The 23,569-nt window shown below is 41.4% G+C and overlaps 1 protein-coding gene across 1 annotated transcript in view; it reads left to right on the top strand.

The window, feature by feature from the left end:
- JARID2 (jumonji and AT-rich interaction domain containing 2) overlaps window positions 1–17,128 on the top strand; it is a 204,195-nt gene extending 187,067 nt beyond the window's left edge. The window contains exons 15-18 of the mRNA XM_075314734.1: window positions 186–316; window positions 4,691–4,874; window positions 7,234–7,341; window positions 14,852–17,128. Coding sequence (XP_075170849.1) covers window positions 186–316; window positions 4,691–4,874; window positions 7,234–7,341; window positions 14,852–15,031 — 603 coding nt within the window. The 3' untranslated portion in view covers window positions 15,032–17,128. The remainder of the gene's footprint in view (window positions 1–185; window positions 317–4,690; window positions 4,875–7,233; window positions 7,342–14,851) is intronic.
- The last annotated feature ends 6,441 nt before the right edge of the window (window positions 17,129–23,569 follow it).

The following is a 23,569-nucleotide window of genomic DNA, read 5'->3' as shown; positions in this document are numbered from 1 at the left end:
GCCCCTACATCATGCTGTTGTCAGATGACATGTCAAAAACCTGCTGACATATTCCCTTTAAACTCAAAGGTCAAGGAGAAAATACTATTAATATTATGCAAGTAAAATACAAGAACTGCACGTCAAAAATTGCTCTAGCACTTTTATGTTTAATTCAATATATCATTATTTTTTTTTAAAACCAGGAAATGAAACGTCGACACATAGCAAAGCCGTTCTCTATGGAGAAATTATTGTATCAGATTGCAACAGCTGAAGCTAAAAAGGAGAACAGCCCAACTCTGAGTGTCATTTCTTCACTGCTGGGAGAGCTCAGGTAATGTGGAGGCTGTATGGATGACAACGTGGTTGTCCTACTCTACGCCGAGTTCACCAAGTTCTATCCAATGAAATGAAAAATTCAGCTGGGCTGTGTATGCCCATTGATCAATGTCACAGTGGTTTGAAAATATATTTATACCCCATGACCTTTTCTACATTTTTTTCATGTTACACCCACAAATTTAAATGTATTTACCCCTTCACGACCGGCTGATTTTGCGCTTTCCGTTTTTTTTCCCCCACCTTTCTTCCGAGAGCCATAACTTTTTTAGATTTTTCAGTCAATATAGCCATATGTGGGCTTGTTTTTTTTGTGGAACGAGTTTTACTTTTAAATGAAGCCATGAGTTTTAACATATAGTGTACTAAAAAAACGGCAAAAAAATTCCAAATGCAGAACAATTTGCAAAAAAAGTGCGATTGTTTTTGATATATTTCATTCACGGTGTTCACAATATGGTAAGATTGATGTGTCCATATGATGCCTCAGGTTGGTGCGAGTTCGTAGACACCAAACATGTACAGGTTTACTTTTATCTAAGGGGTTAGAGAAATCAAAAGTTTATCCAAAAAAACTGGCGCACGTTTTGCTCCCTTTTCCGCAACCTGTACCTTTCTCTTTTTTTGGGATGTATATCTCAGTGACGGCTATTTTTTTTCATCTCGAGCTGATGTTTTTAATGGTACCATTTTTTGGGCAGATACGTTTTGAGTGCCTGTTATTGCATTTTGCGCAAAATTTGCGGCAACCAAAAAACGTAATTTTTGGCGCTTGGAATTTTTTTGCCGCTACACCGTGTACCAATCAGATTAATTGATTTTATATTTTGATAGAACGTTTCTAAATGCAGCGATACCAAATGTGTGTATTTTTAAAAAATTTTAACCCTCTAATTTTCAATGGGGTGAAAGGAGGGTGATTTGAACTTTTTTAGGTTTTTTATTTTTTTTAATTATTCAAAGCTTTTTGTTTTACTTTTTTTTTTTTATTCTACTAGCTCCGCTAGGGGGTTATAAGGATCAGCAGTCTGATCTCTCCTTCATTTCTCCTGATCAGAGCAGCGCCGCTCAGTTCGGGAGAAATGATCATCTCCTGTAAAAGGCAGTACTTGGCTGCTGGTTACAGGACCTGAGTCATGTAAGCTACAGGAGTCATCACATGACCCTGTGCTACCATGACAACCATCGGATCCATGTGATCACGTCACGAGGCTTCCGGTTGCGGGCGGTCAGTAGAGATTTACCGCAATCGCTATTAAAATGGCGCTGTCACATTTTGACAGCACCATTTAAGGTGTCAACAGGTACGGGTGGTTAACTATTCCACTCGTACCTGCAAGGCACACGGCAGCTGTACAAATCAGCTGACATGTACGCGGATCCCCCACGGCTGCCCGCGACAGCAGGTGGGGATTAACACTATGACCGCTAGGACGTAACTTTACTTCCCGCGGTCGTTAAGGGGTTCTTTGAGATTTTATGTAATATACCAATGCTAAGTAGCAAGTATTTGTGAAATGTAAAGGAAATTATACTTCGTTTTCTAAATATTTTAAAAATATAAGTCTGAAAATTGTGTCGTACATTTGTATTCAGCCCCCCTGAGTAAATAATTTGTAGGATCACCTTTTGCTGCAATTACTGAAGCAAGTCTTTTGGTTTGCACATATAGAGGCTGAAATTTTTGCCCATTCTTCTTTACAAAATGGCTCTAAACCAGTGATATTGTATGGAGAGCGTCTGTGAACAGCAATTTTCACATCCTGCGATAGATTCTCAATGAAATTTAAGTCTGAACCATTCACACACATGAATATGCTTTGATATAAACCATCCATTGTAGCTCTGGCAGTATGTTTAGTATCATTGTCCTGCTGGAAGGTGAACCTACTCCCCAGTCTCAAGTCTTTTGCAGTCTCTAACAGGCTTTCCTTCAGGATTTCTTTGTATTTAGCTCCATCCATCTTCCCATCAGTTCTGACTGCTTCCCTGTCCCTGCTGAAGAAAAGCATCCCCACAGCATGAGGCTAGGGATGATGTCTTTAGGGTGATTGATGTGCAGTGTTAGTTTTCTGCATCACATAGTGTTTTGCATTAAGCTCAAAAAGTTCTACTTTGGTCTCATCTGACCAGAACACCTTCTTCCACATGCTAGCTGTATCCTCTTCATGGCTTTTTGCAAACTGAAACAGTCTAGTAATTGTTTGATTTAAAAAAAAAAGAATAATTTCTTGCCACTCTTCCATAAAGGCCAAATTTGTGGAGTTTACAAATAATGTTGAGCGAGCATGCTTGCCACTGTTCGTTTTTGATTGAGCATCAGGTGAAACATCAACACAAAGCAGGGTCCACTCCCAGCCACTCCCCTTTCCTGGGGAGAGTCATGCACGGTCTCTGAATTGCTCTCACTGGGGTTAAGCCAACATTTTCGGATGCGATGTGTTAAAAGAAAAAAAAAAAACACACCCAACCCACTCCACTTGCTTCTCCCCTGAGCTCATCTGCCCAATTATTGACTTCCATTATACTCATTACTCGAGTTGAGCACTGTCAGAGCGTCTGACTTGCATGACTTGACTTCAAATGGGACTTCTTAAGGCTTGCGATCAAAAATGGCTCTCTTCTTGCCAGTCCTCCAAAAAGCCAGATTTGTTGTGTATACAACTAATAGTTGTCCGTCCTGTAAACAGATTCTCCCACCTGAGCTGTGGATCTCTGCAGATCTTCCATAGTGACCATGGGTCTCTTGGTTGCATCTCTAATTTGTGCTTTCCTTGCTTTAGGTGGACAGCCAGGTTTTGGTAGGTTGGCACTTGTGCCATTGCCCTTCTGTTTTTGGATGATGGATTGAAGAGTGCTCCGTGAGATGTTCAGAGCTTGGGCTATTTTTTTTTAACCTACCCTTGCTTCCTTGCTTTACTCTTCTCCACAACTTTATCCCTGACCTGTCTGATGTGTTCCTTGGTTTTCATGATGCTGTTTCATACCTAATTTTCTCAAACAAACCTCTGCGGTAGTCATAGACCAGCTGTAGGTATACTGAGAATAAATTACATATGTGGTCTCAATTTACTAATTAGGTGACTTCTGGAAACAATTGGTCACTCAGGATTTTATTTAGAGGTATCAGACTACAGGGGGCTGAGTCAAAATGCACATCACAATTTTCAGATTTATATTTTTTAAATATTTAGAAAATCATGTATAATTTCCATTACACGTCACAAATACTTGTTACTTAGTGTTGATATATCACATAAAATCCCAATAAAATGCATTTGTGGTGTAACATAAGATGTGTAAAAGTGCAATTGTGTATCAATAGGTTTTCTAGGCACTGTATCTGATTGATGCCCATTTCTTCTAATGGGAAATAGTTTTGGTTTTACTATCACGTGAGTGAAACTTAACGTTTTGGGATAACTTGGTGTAATCCGCTCAATACGAAATTCTAGTCCTTTGCCTGGAGTTCTCTCTTTTGTACTTCCGTCCATATCAACAGTAATGGACTTTCTGTCCTTTATTTTTCTAAAAATTGTATTTTTTATGAAGTTGGCGGTGCTGTGTTCACACCATTGTGATCCGTGCACTGCATGTGCTTTTTTAGGGAACATCTATGTTTTTAGATTCATGAGAATTAGTGTCCTACACACTTCAACCCTGTGGGATAGGACTTTTAAACCTTGAGAAATGATTGCACGTGACTTTTTCTCACTGTCACTGGACAGCTTTTATCAGACTTTTTTTATTATTATTGAAGGCTGGCAAGACTCTACTTGTAAAAAAAATACCTTTTTTCATTTTTGTCACTCTCTTTTTTTTTTTTTTACAAGCCAAGTCAATGTCTTGGTGCTAGCACAATAAAGGAAGCTCCTGTATACTCCATAACACTGCCATGCCTATGACTTGGTGCCTTGCTTAATACTGTTTTTTCGTCCACTATGTAGCTTCTTTCCATGAGGTGGTGGTTGATGATCGTTATCCGTAACTATATAATTGACTTGTAGTTTTGCTGTGGAAATGACCTTTGGAGAGCTCAAATGGACTATATTATAACCTAAGGAGCATCTCCATGCGAACTACATAATCTGAACCAGGCGTTGATTCAGTTTATGCATTATTCATGCGCAGAGCTGGTGCTCTAAACCACCTCTATGTCTGCGGAGGGTCTTAAGAAATCAACCACAGATGTGATGCCATTTTTACTTTGTATGCCCTGTTTGTTGCAATTTAGCTCTGAATTTCTCTCTTAGGTGAAGTATTTAGTTATTGTCACTTTCCCCTCATTATAGAGCTGCAGAAGAGCTCACTGTAATGAGAGTTGAGTGATGAGCTATGCAGTTTCTGACTTGTTCTTTCCTTTGGACAGGGATACAGAGTTGAGGCAGAGAAGGGAACTCTTTGAAGCAGGTCTCCACTCATCAGCACGTTACGGGAGCCATGACACCAGCAATTCATCGATGGATGGGAAGAAAAAGCCTCGGAAGTGGCTGCAGTTTGAAACATCCGAGAGAAGATGCCAGATTTGCCAGCATTTGTGTTACCTCTCCATGGTGAGCTCACTTGGTAGCGATGTCTGTGCTTTTGACACTGTCTGTGTGTTCATCCTTCTTCTCAAATCTATAGAGATCATGCAATAATTATATTCACAACGGCATATTGCTTCTAAGTTGAGAAAAACATGACGTCCTGTAACTCGCCCAGGCGCTAAATAGAGTTGGGTGGAACGATTAACCAGACTCCAGTCCATCGGCCAGGACCGTAGTCTTTAGCCACTAGGCAGGAACCTCATAAATCTTTTACCTTCCTGGATCCCCAGCATAGCTTTTGATTAACCAGACTGATGCTAGGTCAGCAGTACATAACACCAAAATGATGATGTCGCACCAACCTGATTGTCTACGCCAGAGTTCCTGGAAGGTAAGAGATTTGCGAGCCTTTAGCAGCTAGAGACTACTGTCCTGAGTGATGGATCAAGAGTCCCATGAATCCATCTGCCCGACTCAGGGCTCCTTAACCTTTTTTATCTACAACAGAGATATGTCCATAGTAGATCCTACGTATGCTTTTTTGCATATATAAACCCAATAGGATGACATATCATATAATTGTGTTTGTTAGACCTTTGGGAATGTCTTTTGCTTTGTCAGTTGGAATTTTCCCTTGTTATCCATATTTCCTGAACATTCATTTTGATGGCTTCTGGTTCACAAGAACTGAGTAGGTGAAATCTCCTAAAGCAACACTCGGCTTTCCCTGATAACGCTTATGCGTTCCCAGGTGGTTCTTCCCCTATATAATGTTGAGGCAACATGCACAATAGATTAATGTCAGCCGCCCACACCAATGTGGCACTGTGTTCCAGGAGAAGAGCTGTCAATCACCGTGTCAGTTGGCAGCTCTGTCATAGAGAACATAGGAGCACTTGGCCGGACGAGCACTCTTGTGTAGAGTTGGCTGAGATGGTTGTTGGCTGAAGAATCGTCCAAAGCATAGTTCGTCTGACAACCATCTAATGTGTATGGTCGGCTTTACATGCTGTGGTCATGGCATGAAGGTGTCCACTTATTAAGAAAAGTCAGCAGGGAAAAATATTATTATATTATTTTGCTGGGAATGGAGATTTGTCACTTACGTTTAAAGGGAATCTGTCAGTAGGGTCAATGCTACTAATCCATCCATATGGAGATGTAGGTCATAGAAGGCTGAATTTGATATCTGCGTTCCAATATTTTATTTCAGAGAGAGCTATATTTTCTTATATGTAAATGAGCTGTTCCAGGCTATGGGCCGGACACTGATCTGCATGAGAATCTGCCTTCAGGGCTTATTTTAAATGAAATTGGGAAGATACCAGTGTGATAAGGTGATGGCCGCTCTTTGATCTCCTGATCTTGCTGCAGAGCTGTGGCACATCTACAAGTTCCTCAGCCTCCATCTCTCAGGCATCCAGGGTTATAATATTGTTACAATACAGCAGAGCTGTGAGAGCTGCAGCTGCTAACTTGTTGTTATGAGTCAAAGTTCAGTTCTTCTGTCCTGTGTTAGGTATATGTCTCACAACTTTTTTTTAAAATAAGCCTTGGAAGCATATACTCGGGAAGGTCAGTATTTGGTCCATAGCCTGGAACAGCTCCTTTATATATAAGAAAAACATGGATTTCTCTGGAACAAGACATTGGATTGTTGATATCAAGGTATCATTTTTTTTTCCACTTCCTATGACCTAGGCCTATATAAACAGCCTAGTAGAGCTGATCCTACTGACAGAATCTCTTTAATCAAGTGTCTTCTTCTTTGCTCATACATCCTGTAGATTGTTTATATCTGTTCAATATTTCAATTATTATATTTCAATATTACTTCAATATTTTAAATTTTTGCTGGAGAAAACGTAGTCCTCTTGTCCCAACTTATGGTCACCCTGATGATGTTCCTTTCCCAAAAAACAGCTTTCCGGCTGAAATGGTGAAGCAATATCTTACCGATACCTGGCAGACGTACACACCATGTCATGATATGGGAACTTTTACATATATTTTGTAACTGTTACCGGCACCTTCTCATTTTGGACCAACTTGTATTTTAGGTTTAGTGGCCCTTTCAACATTGGTTTCCATTCTGGATGTCCATCTGCGGCCTGCCTTACCTTGCTGTTGGTACAAAGGGACTCAAAATTACTGGGTTTGTTACTGCCACACAGGCCACTTCTTCATATTGTATCATTCATTAGAGCAATGTGCACTGGCGGGCATCCTCCAGTACGTAATATAATTACTGCGTACAATCACTATTTAACCTCCACCTCAATGAGATTATGTAGCTGTGTTTCAGTACCGGCTCCATTTCCTGCTTGATGCTGACCGATTTTTATTCTTGCCTAATTTGATCTTTGGCTTTATTTTCTCTTAGGTGGTGCAAGAAAATGAGAATGTTGTGTTTTGCCTGGAGTGTGCGCTGCGTCATGTGGAGAAGCAGAAGTCGTGTCGAGGGTTAAAGTTGATGTATCGCTATGATGAGGTTAGTGGAATTGGAGTTTTGTATTAAAGAGAACTCGAATCCAGGTTTCTCTTCTACAAGAACCTATCTGTTCCCCAGTTTTTCTGAAGCCTGGTTACGTACATACAGAAGTGAATCAATAAGTTATAATTAGTTTATTATTATTCACTAATATAGCGCCATTTATTCCATGGCGCTTTACAAGTGAAAGAGGGTATACATAAAAACTAGTACAACAATCATTAACAATACAAAACAGACTGGTACAGGAGGAGAGAGGACCCTGCCTATGAGGGCTCACAGTCTATAGGGAATGGGTGAGGATACAGTAGGTGAGGGCAGAGCTAGTTGCACAGTGGTGTAGTGCAGGTTGTGGGCTTGTTGGAAGAGTTTGGTTTTAAGGTTCCTTTTAAAGTTTTCCACGTTGGGTGAAAGTCTGATATGTTGTGGTAGAGTGTTCCAGAGTTTGGGGGATGCACGGGAGAAATCTTGTATGCAATTGTGCGAAGAGGAGATAAGAGAGGAGTAGATAAGGAGATCTTGTGAGGATCTGAGGTTGCGTGCAGTTAGGTACCGGGAGGCTAGGTCACAGATGTATGGAGGAGACAGGTTGTGCATGGATTTGTATGTCATGGTTAGTGTTTTCAACTAATCTTTGGGCAATGGGAAGCCAGTGAAGGGATTGGCAGAGTGGTGAGGCCAGGAAACGGTGAGGGGAGAGGTGGGGTTGAGAGAGGAGGAGGAAACATAATGAATTCCATTTTGTCCATGTTTAATTTTAGAAATTTAGAGAAGAAGGATGAAATAGCAGAAAGACATTGTAGGATTTTGGTTAGTTAGGAGGTGATATCAGGTCCAGAGAGGTAGATATTGCGTATCATCAGTATAGAGGTGTCACAGTTAGGGTCTATCCATTGAGGAGGTTACTTTGTCGCTGATGGACAGCTTATTTACTGATCAAAAATAAAGTTAAAGGGAACCTGTCACATCCAGAAATGCTTTTTACCTGAAGATATAGGGTTTCTCGACAGGTAAATCACAATGTCATGTCTGGCATCCTTACTGGAGCAGTGGCTACAGGGAAAAAATGAAGTTATATTCTCCCTGCAGCTGCTGACTTCCAGTCAGGGCTGGAGGTGCGGGGAGATATTACAGCATGGTCACTAAATAGTGAGCATTGACTGTAACCGCTCCCTGTATCGCCTCTATGACTGTTAAGTGAGCGGTTACAGGAAGAATGAAACTTGATTATCTCCCTGCAGCCCTACTTCCATTTAAGCCAGTTAGATAGTATTTAAACTCTATTTACCTGCAGATTACTACTATATTGCTTTTCTGGATGTGACAGGTTCCCTTTTTAAGTATCCCACTTCTTTATGTGTGTAGTAATATTGTAATTCTATTCATTAATTGCAGAGAGCTACTGGCCATGGCATTCATCCACCTACACAATTTAATACTATAGGAGTGCCTGTTTTTTTCCTATATTTGTTTTGGAGAAGAGAAACACGGTTCTGCTTCCTTTTGCGCCGTTTTGCAGTGTAATGGATACTACTATTTTTACCTTTACCCTTGCTTACATGGTTCTTAGTTCATGGTTTAAAGCACCACTTCAGCATTTTTTGTTTTTGTTTCATCCATGGAGTGGTATTACTCATGCATGTTCCCTGCCCCTAGTAAAATGCTTACCAGCCGCCATCATCTTCTGGTACACCGCCGTTCAGGCCCCATTCTGCCATCTTCTCACCGCATCTTCTGACTGACCAGAAGTCACAGCTAACTGTCACTATCTCTCTTTGCAAGTCTATGGCTTTCATAGACTTACATTGAGAAGTTTCCTCCAGCTTGTTCAGCTTAACACTGGAGTGATCGAGCAGGTAACAAAACATGAATGTTGTGGTGCTGAGAACAGAGGATGGTGGCTAGTGAGTATATTACTAGGGGCAGAGACCTTACGTTAGCGATACCACTCCGGTGGTGGGAAAAAAAACCCAAAACACCAGAGTTTTGCTTTAAGGAGTCTTCCCACAGAAAACATGTTAGGCTAGTTTCACACTTGCGTTGAACGGTATCCGTTACATTGCGTTGTGTGACGGATGCAACGGATGCGTTGCATATAATGGCATAACGGATGCAATGGATTGTACAATACAACGGAAAGCTTTTTTTTATTTATTTATTTTTTTATTTTTTTTGTCTTCTTTACAGTTTTACCGGCAGCAGACTTTTGTGAACAATCAGCTGATCACCCGGCTGCCAGGCGCTCAGCTGATCGCTCTCACATGCCGGCTGCCGGGCGCTCAGCTGATCGCTCTCAAAAGCCGGCTGCCAGGCGCTCAGCTGATCGCTCTCACATGCCGGCTGCCGGGCGCTCAGCTGAGCGCTCTCAATAGCCGGCTGCCACGCGCTCAGCTGAACGTCCGGCCAAAAAAAAAAAAGAAAAAAAGATGAGCATGCGCTGTGAAAAATCAAGGATTCCGCCGCTCAAAAAACGTTACATGCTGCGTTCCTTCCGCCCGGCAGAATCAGCAACACAGTGTCTGCCATACATGTCTATGGGAAACCGCAGAATCCGTTAACGGATTCCGCTGTTTTCTAAAAGGGCGGATTGCACCAGAAGGAAATTAACGCAAGTGTGAAAGTGCCCTATACGTGATAAAAGTCTGATTACTAGAGGCCTCTTCACTCAGTGCTCCTGTGCCCTCCCCCTTCCTCCTCATTGCACCCACTACAGTGAGCAGGTTCTAAAGTGGAGCAGTGCCGCTCAGTCCAAAGTCAATAGGACTGACAGCTGATTACTGCACTCGTGGGTAGGTGACAAATGTCAAATAGAAATTTTCAAAATTGATTATTCATCTTAATAATTGAGGTCATCACTTACTGATCACTGGGGATCTGACCTCTGGTAACCCCACTGATCCTGAGAATGAAGGTGCTGCATTGCCATCATATTGCCATAGGTAGAGTGAAGAAACAGTTGTCGTAGCTTTCTTGCAGCATCAATTAAAAGCAACTAAAGCAATAGAAAAACTGCAAGAAAAAAAAACTGGTATGAACATAACCTTAGGGGGGCTTTACACATTGCGACATCGCTTCCGAAATATCGTCGGGGTCACGTCGTTAGTGACGCACATCCGGCGCCGATAGCGACATCGGAACGTGTAAATCCTTGGTGCGATGATAAACGATCGCAAAAGCGTTGAAAATCGTTGATCTGTGTAGCGTCGTTCATTTCCATAATGTCGGGTCGACCGCAGGTATGATGTTGTTTGTCGTTCCTGCAGCTCCACACATCGCTGTGTGTAAACCCGCAGGAGCGACAAACATCTCCTTACCTGCTTCCCGACGGCAATGCAGAAGGAAGGAGGTGGGCGGGATGTTATGTCCCGCTCATCTCCGCCCCTCCACTTCTATTGGATGGCTGATTAGTGACGTCGCGGTGACGTCGCTGTGATGCCGAACGCACCTCCCCCTTGAAGGAGGGATAGTTCGGCAGTCACAGCGATGTTGCCGAGCAGGTATGTGCGTGTGACGCTGCCGTAGCGATAATGTTCTCTACGGCAGCAATCACCACATATCGCATGTGCGACGAGGGCGGGTACTATCGCACTCTGCATCGCTAGCCGATGCTAGCGATGTTGCAACGTGTAAAGTACCCTTAGACTGGCCAAGGGTCTAACAAGTGGCTGACGGTTTTGGCAATGCTCAAGCGAGTTGTGCTGTATCTCCCATTTATGACTTACAGAACCTGAATGGCGCCACCCACTTGGCTGTTTTCAGAGTCCTGACATTCTGTCACAGGAATAGAGGCAGATATATTTGTGTTTCAGCTGTAAATGGTTGAGATGTGAATAACCCTTTAAGGTATATTGCCAACTTGAAATATTTTGCTGTAGCTCTAGAATACCGCAAATGACCTGTCATTTGGGCAGTAGAGAAGGTAAAGTGATTTAAGCCTGTATTCAGAGGCTTTGTAAAGCAGCCAACATATGCGAGCCAAAGTATAGCACTCAATACAAATGCTTTATTGGCAAGAAAGACATTAGGAGTCCCCTAAAGCTATGTGCGCACGCTGCGTTTTTTACCGCGTTTTTGGGCTCAAAACTGCATCACTTTACTTCCGCAGCAAAGCCTATGAGATTTCATTCTTGTTGTCCACACAATGCAGGTTTGTTTGGCTGCGCTTTTGAGCTAAAAAAAAAAAATTAACATGTCAATTCTTTTCTGCGTTTTTCCACCCATGCAATGCTTTGGAAAAATGCAGCAAAACGCAATGAACAAAAAGGCAGCAAAACTTTTTGCGGCCAAAAACGCTGCATCTTTGTGGTCACAAAAAATGGCAACATGCGCACATAAGGCTGAATTTCCTTTTAGATACCTGCCGGTAACTCTACAGTTGACCACAAGGTGGCACAAATCCTATAGACGTTTCTCCTCACAAGGTAAAATAAGTGAGCATACACTGTGTGCAGAATTATTAGGCAAGTTGTATTTTTGAGGATTTTTTTATTATTGATCAAGAACTATGTTCTCAATGAACCCAAAAGACTCAGAAATATCAAAACTTAATATTTTTGGAAGTTGGAGTGGGTTTTTTTTAGATTTGGCTATCTTAGGAGGATATCTGTTTGTGCAGGTAACTATTACTGTGCAGAATTATTAGGCAACTTAATAAAAACCAAATATATTCCCATATCACTTGTTTATTTTCACCAGGTAATCCATTATAACTGCACAAAATTTAGAAATAAACATTTCTGACATGCAAAAACGAAACCCAAAAAAATTAGTGACCAATATAGCCACCCTTTTTTTATGATGACACTCAACAGCCTACCATCCATAGATTCTGTACTGCTTTACCTCCCTGTAGATATTATATTTTATGAGGTACCACATGTTTTCTATGGGGTTCAGATCAGATGAACAAGGGGGCCATGTCATTATTTTTTCATCTTTTAGACCTTTACTGGCCAGGCACGCTGTGGAGTAGTTGGATGCATGTGATGGACCACTGTCCTGCATGAAAATCATGTTTTTCTTGAACGATACCGACTTCTTCCTGTACCTCTGCTTGAAGAAGTTGTCTTCCAGAAACTGGCAGTAGGTCTGGGAGTTGAGCTTCACTCCATTCTCACCCCGAAAAGGTCCCACAAGTTCATCCTTGATGATACCAGCCCATACCAGTACCCCATCTCCACCTTGCTGGCGTCTGAGTCGCAGTGGAGCTCTCTGCCCTCTACTGATCCAGCCTCTGGCCCATCCATCTGGCCCATCAAGAGTCACTCTCATTTCATCAGTCCATAAAACCTTTTGAAAAATCAGTCTTAAGATATTTCTTGGCCCAGTCTTGACGTTTTTCTTATGTTTCTTGTTCAAAGGTGGTCGTTTTTCAGCCTTCCTTACCTTGGCCATGTCCCTGAGTATGGCACACCTTTTTGATACTCTAGTAACGTTGCAGTTCTGAAATATGGCCAAACTGGTGGCAAATGGCATCTTGGCAGCTTCACGCTTCATTTTCCTCAATTCACGGGCAGTTATTTTGCACCTTTTTTGCCCAACACGCTTCTTGCGACCCTGTGGGCTATTTGCCATGAAACGCATGATTGTTCGATGATCACGCTTCAAAAGTTTGGTAATTTCAAGACTGCTGCATCCCTCTGCAAGACATCTCACAATTTTGGACTTTTCAGAGCCGGTCAAATCACTCTTCTGACCCATTTTGCCAAAGGAAAGGAAATTGCCTAATAATTAAGCACACCTTATATAGGGTGTTGATGTCATTACACCACACCCCTCCTCATTACAGAGATGCACATCACCTGATATACTTAATTGGTAGTTGGCTCTCAAGTCTATACAGCTTGGAGTAGGACAACATGTATAAAAATTATCATGTGATCCAAATACTCATTTGCCTAATAATTCTGCACACAGTGTAGTAATCAGAGTCCCTTTGTGCCAACAAGCAAGGGCATTGCAGGGCATAGATGGACATCCGAATAGAGAAGGACATCGAAAGGACAGGGCATAGATGGGCATCCTAAATGGCTAACAATGTCCAACTGGCCAGGCACAAATCCTACAGACATTTCTTCTTACAAGACAAAATGAGAAGTGAGTACAGTAATCAGATTCCACATGTGCCAATAACAAGGACATCAAAGGGTAAAGATGAGCATCCTGAATGGAGAAGGTCCAACAAGTGACTAAACTACCCTGATTCCCCAAAAACAAGACATACCTCAAAAATAGGCTCTAGCATTAATTTTTGTTTTTTTTTTGGTGTATACTTAAATATAAGCCCCACTGCAAAAATAAGCCCTAGTTGCGGTTCAATAAGGGAGTGTCCAGGCAGCTAAAAAGTCAAGAATGCAGCATGACTCTTCATTAAAGAAGACAGACAACCCTCCAAGGTGAGAAGACAGACAACCTCAAAATAAAGAAGAAGACATCCCCCCCCCACTCATGCAATCCCGAACAACTACACCCGACACACGCCTACAGTGGATGGGCTTTTCTACAGACATCTGCGATGCTGTTAAGTCCCTTGCCGTTACACACACACACACACGCACACACACCTGATCGCAGTATCATTCTGCATATCAGGTGGCATAATCACTTTGCTCACACACCCATCCGATTACAGTATCACTTCTCACTCACACACACACACACACATACACACACAGTATACACACACACACACACACACACACTCACCAGGTTGCAGTATTTCTCTGCTCTCAGTAACTGTGTATGATATTGCTTCCAGCCATCAGGGGGTGTAACCACTGTGGAACGCAGGGGCACCTGACTGACGCAGACCAATATATGAGAGGAGCCCATTCACTTACCAACTCTACATGTCCTGGGTCTTGCAAGAGCAACTCTCCTGCAGGTTGTCTGCTTTCTTTTGGGAGTAAACATAGCAGTACATAGGGATTAGCTGTGTTTCCCCAAAAATAAGACCTACCCGGTAAATAAGCTCTAGCACATTTTTCATAGCAAAAAAAAATATAAGACCCGGTCTTATTTTTTTAGGGAAACACAATACTTGTTTGTGACAGTCACAAAATATATCGTCCATTGCAACTAAAAAACATCTAGAATGATTGTTCTCTTTCCTCAGGTAATTAAGCATGGGAAAAATATTTAGTAAAACTTAGTAAATTGTTGTAAAATGTGATCATTATGTAAACTGTTCAGTCCTCCCCCCTTTTTTTACCCCCCAAAATCTTTCCCAGGTTTTCCCAATAAAATTAACTTTCCTAAACCTCCCTGCCCCTTAAATGTTGGTTCATAAACTTTGAAAATCAAATAAAAACACTATACACAAAATATATCGTAAGATATCCCTTATCATGAAATGGTATGCAATTTTGACAAATATCAAAGTCTGGTAGAGAGGATGCTTTTCTAATGTATTATTTTATTTTTTGGGGGTAAGTGAATAACCTTGGACTGTTTCTCTTATTCTCGAGTTATTGTTATTGCCATAAAATAATTATGGTTCTTTTATTTCCAGGAACAAATAATAAGTCTTGTCAATCAGATCTGTGGGAAGGCGTCTGGTAACAACAGCATTGAGAACTGTCTGGTTAAGTGTACACCAAAAAGGGGACCAAGGAAGAGAGCCACACTCGATGTGCCATGCTCCAGACTTTCATCCATCAGTTTGTCCAAAAGTGCTTCAAATTCATCCTGAAGATGCCAACCCTCTCAGTTCTCTGATCATATAAATATATATATATAAATATATATTTTTATTTTGTAATTCTACCATAGTTTGGAGTACTTGCTGTAGAATGCAGGCTGTCTTTGCACTAGCTCTATGAAGATTTTTTGTTTTTTGTTTCTTCTGGTTTTTAGAGAAGTAACTTTGTTTTTAGCATTAAACTGTTGATTTTATTTTATTTTATATGTAGACGCTGCAGTCAGACTTTCTACGCTGCAGTCTAGTCACTGTTTTATGGCAGTCTAAGAGGGGCCGTCTGTGTTTTTTGATTTTTTTTTTCTTTTTCTGCCGCCCCCATAGACTGAATTACATACAGAGAGCCTTTTCTTGACAACCATGTGTGAATAAGGCTTTTAAAACCTTTTGATAAGTTTTAAGGTGTTTATTTTTGTTTGTTTTACTTTATATTTCTTTATCCGGTCAAGGGAGCAGTTTTTTTCTAGAAAAAAAAAAAACAAACAAAATCGAAACTTGAACAAAATCTGCTTTTTTTTCTTGGCTACGTCTCATTCTGTCTCGTGCAAGATGAGTTTTGTATTTTATTTTTAATTGGGGTTTAAACTATAGTAACTTAAAAGGTAAAAAAACAACAAAACACACAAAAAAAAAGAAAAAAAACAACAACGGAGGAAAGTTTGGCAGCTGATGGACTTCTTTTTTTCTCAAACAAAAACCAGAGGCAGAATGCTGAGACTTGGAAATGGTTCTCTGTTACCAGCACATTTCTATGCATCAGTTAAAGGAGAAGAAGAGGCAAATGAACTCAAGCAATGCCTTCCTGGCAAACGTCACGTGGGGGGTGGGGGACTATAAACTGTGCCTGATTTCTTAAGGAATCCATTCTGTTATTTTTTTGGTGCTGTTGGCTACTTTATCAAAAAATGAAGAAAAAAAAAAAAAAAAGAAATGTTAAAAAAAAAACTTCAATAGCATCCCTTGGAAAAGAAAAGGAAAAATGAATTTAAAGTATATAAATATATATATATAAATGGTCGAAGCCAGAAGTGCTTCTATGTCATAGATGTGCAATCTTTCTAACATTCCATTTCATTCCACTGCTATATCTCAACACATCACACAATCAGCATTAATATGTATGTACGTCGTTTTATGTTCCGGCCCCGCGCTCTGTCTTGTGTTCCTGCGACAGAGAAGAAATTGCATCATCGATCACCTCCTAGAGCCACTAGGGTCTGAATTTTATTTTTTTGTTGTTTTTTTTTTCCTTTATATATATTGTTTTTTTTTTTTGTTTTTTTTTATCGTGAATGTGAAAAATTTTCCTCATTGTCTTATATATTTTCTTTTCTCTGTTAGCTCTGTGTTTGCAAACAAAAGAAAACAAATGACAAAATCACAACCTTTTTTTTTTTGTACATATGCTTGTAAATTGATTAAAATACTTGAGCCTTCTTTTAGGGATTGGGGTGGACAGGGGACGGTGAGAAGACAAAAGAAAAAGATGAAGAAAAAGCCTTACATTTCAGTTTCTTCATCAGATGGTCTGGATGCTTACAGGGTTATTCTTGTAACATATATAAGTGCTGCTTACATCACAGAACAACTAAAAAGAAATAATGGCGTAACTTTTGCCCCTTTTTTTCTGGTTGTTTGTATGTGTGGGACTAAAGTATAAAAACAAAAAAAAGGGAAATAGTTTTCACAAAATTTGTTCTTTGTTTCATGATTTGAAAGAAATCCGAAAAACCGTAGCTAGCCATATTGCACTGAACTCGCCAGTGGTGACTATTGGGAGAGTGTCCTTTTAATACAATTTGTTGGTTGTTGTTGCAGAAGACTGAACTGTTTTTGAATATTTAACAATAACATAAACCGAGTCAAGTGTTTTCCAATGTGGTTGTCCAGTTTTATGGCCTTGCTGTGTGCTTTTTTCCCTCGACAGTAAACTTCTATGACTACGGCTTACAGGTTGACATTTAATTTATTAGCACTGCTCTGCTCTCTTTCCTTGTGACGGGAAAGACTCCATGTTGTTTATTGCCAGTTTTGTTTACTTTTCAGGTTTGTACAACAAGGTTTATTAATAAATAAGACAAATTTTTTTGAGACGTGTTCCGATTATTTTTAAGACTTGCCGATGTTCTCTGATCTTAGGTGGTGCTTGTGAAGGTGTTTAATACATAAAACCTCATGTACACAGCAGTATCAGACCAGGAAGAATGTAGATACTAGAAAGAGAGAACAGAGCCCAAAGGATGATAACATTGTGGATGGGCCCAAAGAGAGGTTGAAAGGGAACCTGTCACTAGATTTGTGGCCTATAAACTGTGGCCACCACCAGTAGGCTCTTATATACAGCATTCTAACATGCTGTATATAAGAGCCCAGGCCGCTGTGTAGAACGGAAAAATGACTTTCTAATACTCACCTAAACGGTCACTGCGGTGGAGTTGGGTCATATGTGCATCTCCGTTCTCCGGTGCCAGGGCCTCATCTTTCGGCCATCTTTGTCGTCCTTTTTCTGAAGCCCCGGTGCTTGACTCTTCCTACGTCATCCACACTCACCGACATTGAAGTTCTGCGCAGGCACACTTTGATCTGCCCTGAGCAGGGCAGATAAAGGTATTGTAGTGCACGTGCGCGGGACCGGCAAGTGTGTATGACGTAGGACGCGTCATGCACACAGGCTTCAGAAGGAGGATGAAAATGGCCAATAGAGGAGGCGCCGACACCGGAGAACGGAGACACCCATATGACCCAACCCCACCGCAGCGACTGTTTAGATAAGTATTATAGTATTGTATATTTTAATAAGTGATTTTTACGTTCGACACAGCGGCCTGGGCTCTTAAATACATCATGTTAGAATCCTTTATACAGTGTGTCCACCCATATCCTGTCCACCGCCATTAACTTGACAGCTATAGGAATAGAAGTGGTGTCTAGGTATAGTAAAGTAGCCATGTGCTACGCAATGAAACCACCTATAGTGCCACCTGGTAGAAAACAACGGAGTTAGCATTTTTATCTAGAAAACGGAACAAGATAGAGAAGAAAAGTGAATTAAAAAATTGTAGGGCATCATCAATTCAATACGAATCGACACCTTGCATACAGAAATGCTATGATATGAAACCCATGACCCCCCCCAAAAACATTGAATGCTGGTCACGCATATGGCGCTCATTTAACTTTGATGCTCAAAGTGGCCACTGTCAGCTGCAATGCACATCTGGACTCTGGACAGCATACTGTGTCTTGCTGCACATTGTGCAATATGGTAGGTGACACGTTTGCACAAGCATCTGTGATATGTCGTCGTAGGTCCTGCAATGTTGGTGGAGGGGTCGCATACACCTGCTGTTTGATGTGACCTCACAGAAAGAAGTCCAATGACGTGAGGTCAGGTGAGCGTGGAGACCGCTCCACCCAGCCACCATACCCAATGACTTGTAGGAAGGTCTTCATGAGGTATCTCTTCATGTCCGCAGCCTTGTGAGTTTTACACGTTTTAATCATAGCATTTCTGTATGCAAGGTGTCGATTCGTATTGAATTGATGATGCCCTATAATATTTTAAATTCACTTTTTGTTTTCTATCTTGTTCCGTTTTCGAGATAAAAATGCTAACTCCGTTGTTTTCCACCAGGTAGTGCTATAGGTGATTTCATTGCGTAGCGCATGGCTACTTTACTATACCTAGACACCACTTCTATGCCTATAGCTGCTGCCGTTCTCAAGTTAATGGCGGTGGACACACTGTATAAGAGCCCACTGGTGGTGCCGCAGCTTATAGGCCCCAAATCTGCTGACAGCTTCCCTTTAAAATTGGTGTGTTGTGTAGATGACACAAGTGAGACGTGCCACCAAGAACAATGATTTTTATTCTAGCATAAACAATCTAATCATTTGTTAAATGAGAAGCATTTTGCTAGTTTGTTGAGTGATTGCTACTGTGTCTGCACCTCTGAGCTCTCGTCTGCATTTCCGGTATTTATAAATATGCATACTACACACATACACTGTAAGTGACACAAACACTGCATGCCATACACACGTAGTTTTATAACACAAACAAACACTCACAAATACACAGAGCACATACATATGAAGACATGTATACACAGCACAAACATGCGCGCACACACATACAAGTACTCAAAACATATGTACATGTATACACAGAACACATGCACACACATGCATACACTTCACATGCGCACACAGAGCACATACAGATGCATGCATTTATACACACATCACATATGCATGCATTTTACACACACTTAAACACACACACACACACAAACAATTATGCACAGAGCACATTCGATGTATCACAAAAATGAGTACACCCCTCACATTTTGTTGTAGATATTTTATATCTTTTCATGAGACAACACTGAAGATATGACACTTTGATGCAATGTATTGTAGTCGATGTACAGCTTGTATAACAGTGTAAATTTGTTGTTGTACCTTCTAACTCAGCACACAGCCATTAATGTCAAAACCGCTGGCAAAAAAGTGCCCAAAGTGTCAATATTTTATGTGGCCACCATTATTTTCAAGCACTGCCTTAACTCTTATGGGCATATGTAGCTCACTAAATTCATCGATTGCCCCTGGAATCCTCATCCACTCCTTCATGACGACATCACTGAGCTGGTGGATGTTAGAGACCATGCGCTCTTCCACCTTCCATTTGAGGATGCCCCACATATGCTTAATAGGGTTTAGGTCTGGAGACATACTTGGCCAGTCCAGCACCTTTACCCTCAGTTTCTTTAGCAAAGTAGTGTTGTCTTGGAGGTGTGTTTAAGGTTATTATCATGTTGTAATAATGCTGAAGAGAGATCATACTCTCCTTCAGTATGTCACAGTACATTTTGGCATTTTGGTTCCCTCAATGAACTGTAGCTCCTCACAGCCGGCAGCACTCATGCAGCCCCAAACCATGACAATCCCACCACCATGCTTGACTGAAGGCAAGATATAATTGCCTTTGTACTTCTCACTTGGTTGCCACCACACACACTTGACACCATCTGAACCAAATAAGTTTATCTTGGCTTCATCAGACCACAGGACATGGCTCCAGTAATCCATGACCTTAGTCTGCTTTTCTCCAGCAAACTGTATGCATGCTTTTTTAAACAACATCTTTAGAAGAGGCTTACTTTTGAGATAGCCATGCAGTCCAATTTGAATGTAGTCTGTGACGTATGGTCAGAGCACTGACAAGCTGACCACCTACCCCAGGGTGGGGAACCTCCGGCCCGCGGGCCGCATGCGGCCCGCCATGACGTTTTGTGTGGCCCCTGGGCAGATTCCCGGGGCGGCAGTGCTTCTGCTGCCACCACAGTCTTACCGGTTGCCGGCCCTTTAAATCTCCACGTGCACCAATGAGCTTTTTCGCTGGCAGGTGCCAGCGTGCTCAGGACTTACTTTGTGGGCGGGTTTAGTGCTCTGCGCTTCTGTCCCATAGCAACTTCACAGTTTGCAGCACCCCGGCGCTGTGCCGCCCGCTGCCCGCCCTTTCTCCGATGCAGCGTGCAGTTCCCAGTGCTGTGTGCAGCCTCCCCAGTGATGTGTATCACCCCCAGTGTTGTGTTCTTCCAATGCTGTGTACCACCCCAAGTGCTGTGTACCCCCTAGTGATGTCTGTGCTCTGCAAGTGCTGTCCGCGCCCCCCCGTCTCCTCCTAGTGATGTCTGTGTGCCCCTCTAGTGATGCCTGTGCCTTCTTAATGATGTCCATGTCCCCCCCCAGTCCTCTCTGTGCCGCTCTAGTGATGTCTGTGCCCCCCCAGTGCCATCTGTGCCCCACAGCAATGCTTATGCCTCCCTTTGACCTAGTAATGTCTGTTCCCCAGCCCCTCTTGTCATGTATATGCCCCCAGCATCTCCTGTTATGTGTATGCCCCAACCCTTCCTGTGATATATACATCACATTGGTGATGCTGGGGCCACACATATCACAGGAGAGGCTGTGGTATATACATCACAGGAGGGCCTGGGGGCATATACATGTTCCCAGCCCCTCGTTTGATGTATGTGCCCCCAGTGTCTCCTGTGATGTATACAGAGCAGTCCCAGCGTCTCCTATGTGATGTATATGCCAACAGCCCCTTCAGTCATGTATGTGTCTCCTGTGATTTATATACACCAGTTCCTGTGTCTGTTGTGTGATGTATATGGTGTACAAATCTTATTATCACAGAGTTGACTGTGCTCCAGAGCATGACAAACCTGGAAAAGCAGTTGTGAGAAGCAACATGATTAGAATCACCAAAAATCACAGCCGCACCAAAGAGAAGCAGCTACAGCCACCACAGTAGGGGTCTGTTAATTAACTGTTTGACCAAATATAGCCGGTTCATTTTCACATTGATAACTTTATGCGGCCCCCGAAGGTTGGCAGAAATTTCCAAATGGCCCCCCGGCAGTAAAAAGGTTCCCCACCCCTGACCTACCCCTTTAATCTTTGCAGCAATGCTGGCAGCACTCATACGTCTATTTTGAAAAGGCAATATCTGGGTATGATGCTGAGCATGTATATTTAACTTGTTTGGTCCACCATGGCGAGGACTGTTCTGAGTGGAACCTGTCTTGTTAAATCGCTGTATGGTCTTTGCCACTGTGCTGCAGCTTAGTTTCAGGGAGTTGGCAATTTTTTTTTTTATAGCTTAGGACATTTTTATGTAGAGCAACAATTTTTTTTTTTTTCCCTTCATATCCTCAGAAATACTTTGTCATGAGGTGCCATATTGAAGTTACAGAATGAGATTGTGTGTGTGTGACTGATAATGCCAAATTTAACACATTTGCTCCCCATTCACACCTGAGACCATGTAACACTATTGAGTCACATGACACCGAAGAGGGGAAAATGGCTAATGGTGCACAATTTGGTTATTTTCACTTAGGGGTGTACTCACTTTTGGTGCCAGCGATTTTTACAGAATGGCTGTATGTTGAGTTATTTAGAGGGCTCCAAATGTACACTGTTATACAAGCTGTACACTGAGTACATTCCATTATATCAAAGTGTCATATCTCCTGTGCTGTCCCATGACGAGATATAATAAAATTTACAAAAATGTGAAGGGTGTAGTCAATTTGTGATATACTGCATGTGTATGTGTCCATCTATCATATATAATATATATACTGTATATATATATGTGTGTATACACACACACACCACATATATACACGTTTACAGAAGACATATGTATGCACTTGTATACACAGAACATTTGCACAGACGTATACATAGAGTACATACAAGTGCATCTCAATAAATTAGAATATCAAAAAATTAATTAATTTCAGTAATTTAGTACAAAAAGGGAAACAAATATATTTTATAGTCATTACACACAGACGGTTCAAATGTTTATTCCTGTTAATGTTGATGATTATGGCTTAAAGCCAATGAAAACCCACCAGTCATTATATCCTAAAATTAGAATAATTACCACAAAACACCTGCAAAGGCTTCCTAAGCATTTAAAATGGTCCCTTAGTTTGGTTCAGTAGGTTACACAATCATGGTGAAAACTGCTGGCTTGACAGATGTCCAGAAGGCAGTCATTGACACACTCCATAAGGAAGGTAAGCCACAAATAGCTATTATCAGTTTAGTTTCTGCTTGTAATCGCTGGGAATCTTTATGCAAATAGAGGCTGTGGGAATTGTCCAGTTAGACAACCTCCCCTTCCTTTCTCCGGTCCTAATGCCAACCCTGCATATAATGAAGATAAATTCCAGTGGTAGTAGGATGTTGCGATTGCACTGCAGGACAGAGGTCCATGTCCGGTATAATACATCAGCAAACGCAAGCTGCCTGAAAAGGGGTAAGGTCTCGATGCATAATACTTGATGAAGGGGTCTATCCAACCCAGAAATGCCTCCTCAGACTATGAAGTGTGGCACATATTCTATCACTTACATTTAGTATCGCCACGTCCAGAACAACTCGATCTATAAAACTGTCACACTATTTAACCACTTCAGTAAATACTGTAAAAAAAAAACCCTGCTTTTTGATCATACAGTTAAAACAAGTAGAATAGAACGTGATCAAAAAGTTGCATGTAAATAAAAAAAAAAGGTATTGTTTAAAACGTTATCTTGCCCCTCAAAAATACAAGCCACCATACAGCTTTGGGAGATGTAGCTCTGAGAATACAGCAATGCAAACATTTTGTTTTTTTTCTATAAAATCGTTTTTATGGTAGAAAAGCAAAAAACTATATAAAAAAAAAATACTGATCCAAAGAATAAAGCTATTTTATCACTTTTATGACACACAGTGAACAGCATAAAAAGTGATCAAAAAACATCGTGGCCCAAAATGGTACCAATAAAAACTCCAACTCATCCCACAAAAAAGCGTTTTTAGGCTGGAGTCACACTTGCATATGACTCGCACAAGTGCAATGTAAGAAAATCTCGCATTGCACTCGGCCCAATGTAAGACAATGCTGCAGCTCAGGTCTGCTTGTTTTTCCTCAGCCATAATCGGACTGAGCAAAAAAAA

Source organism: Anomaloglossus baeobatrachus, chromosome 6 (assembly GCF_048569485.1).
Source record: "Anomaloglossus baeobatrachus isolate aAnoBae1 chromosome 6, aAnoBae1.hap1, whole genome shotgun sequence".
Lineage (NCBI taxonomy): Eukaryota > Metazoa > Chordata > Amphibia > Anura > Aromobatidae > Anomaloglossus > Anomaloglossus baeobatrachus.
Note: the sequence above shows the minus strand (reverse complement) of the source record. Positions and strands in the feature narration are given on the sequence as shown.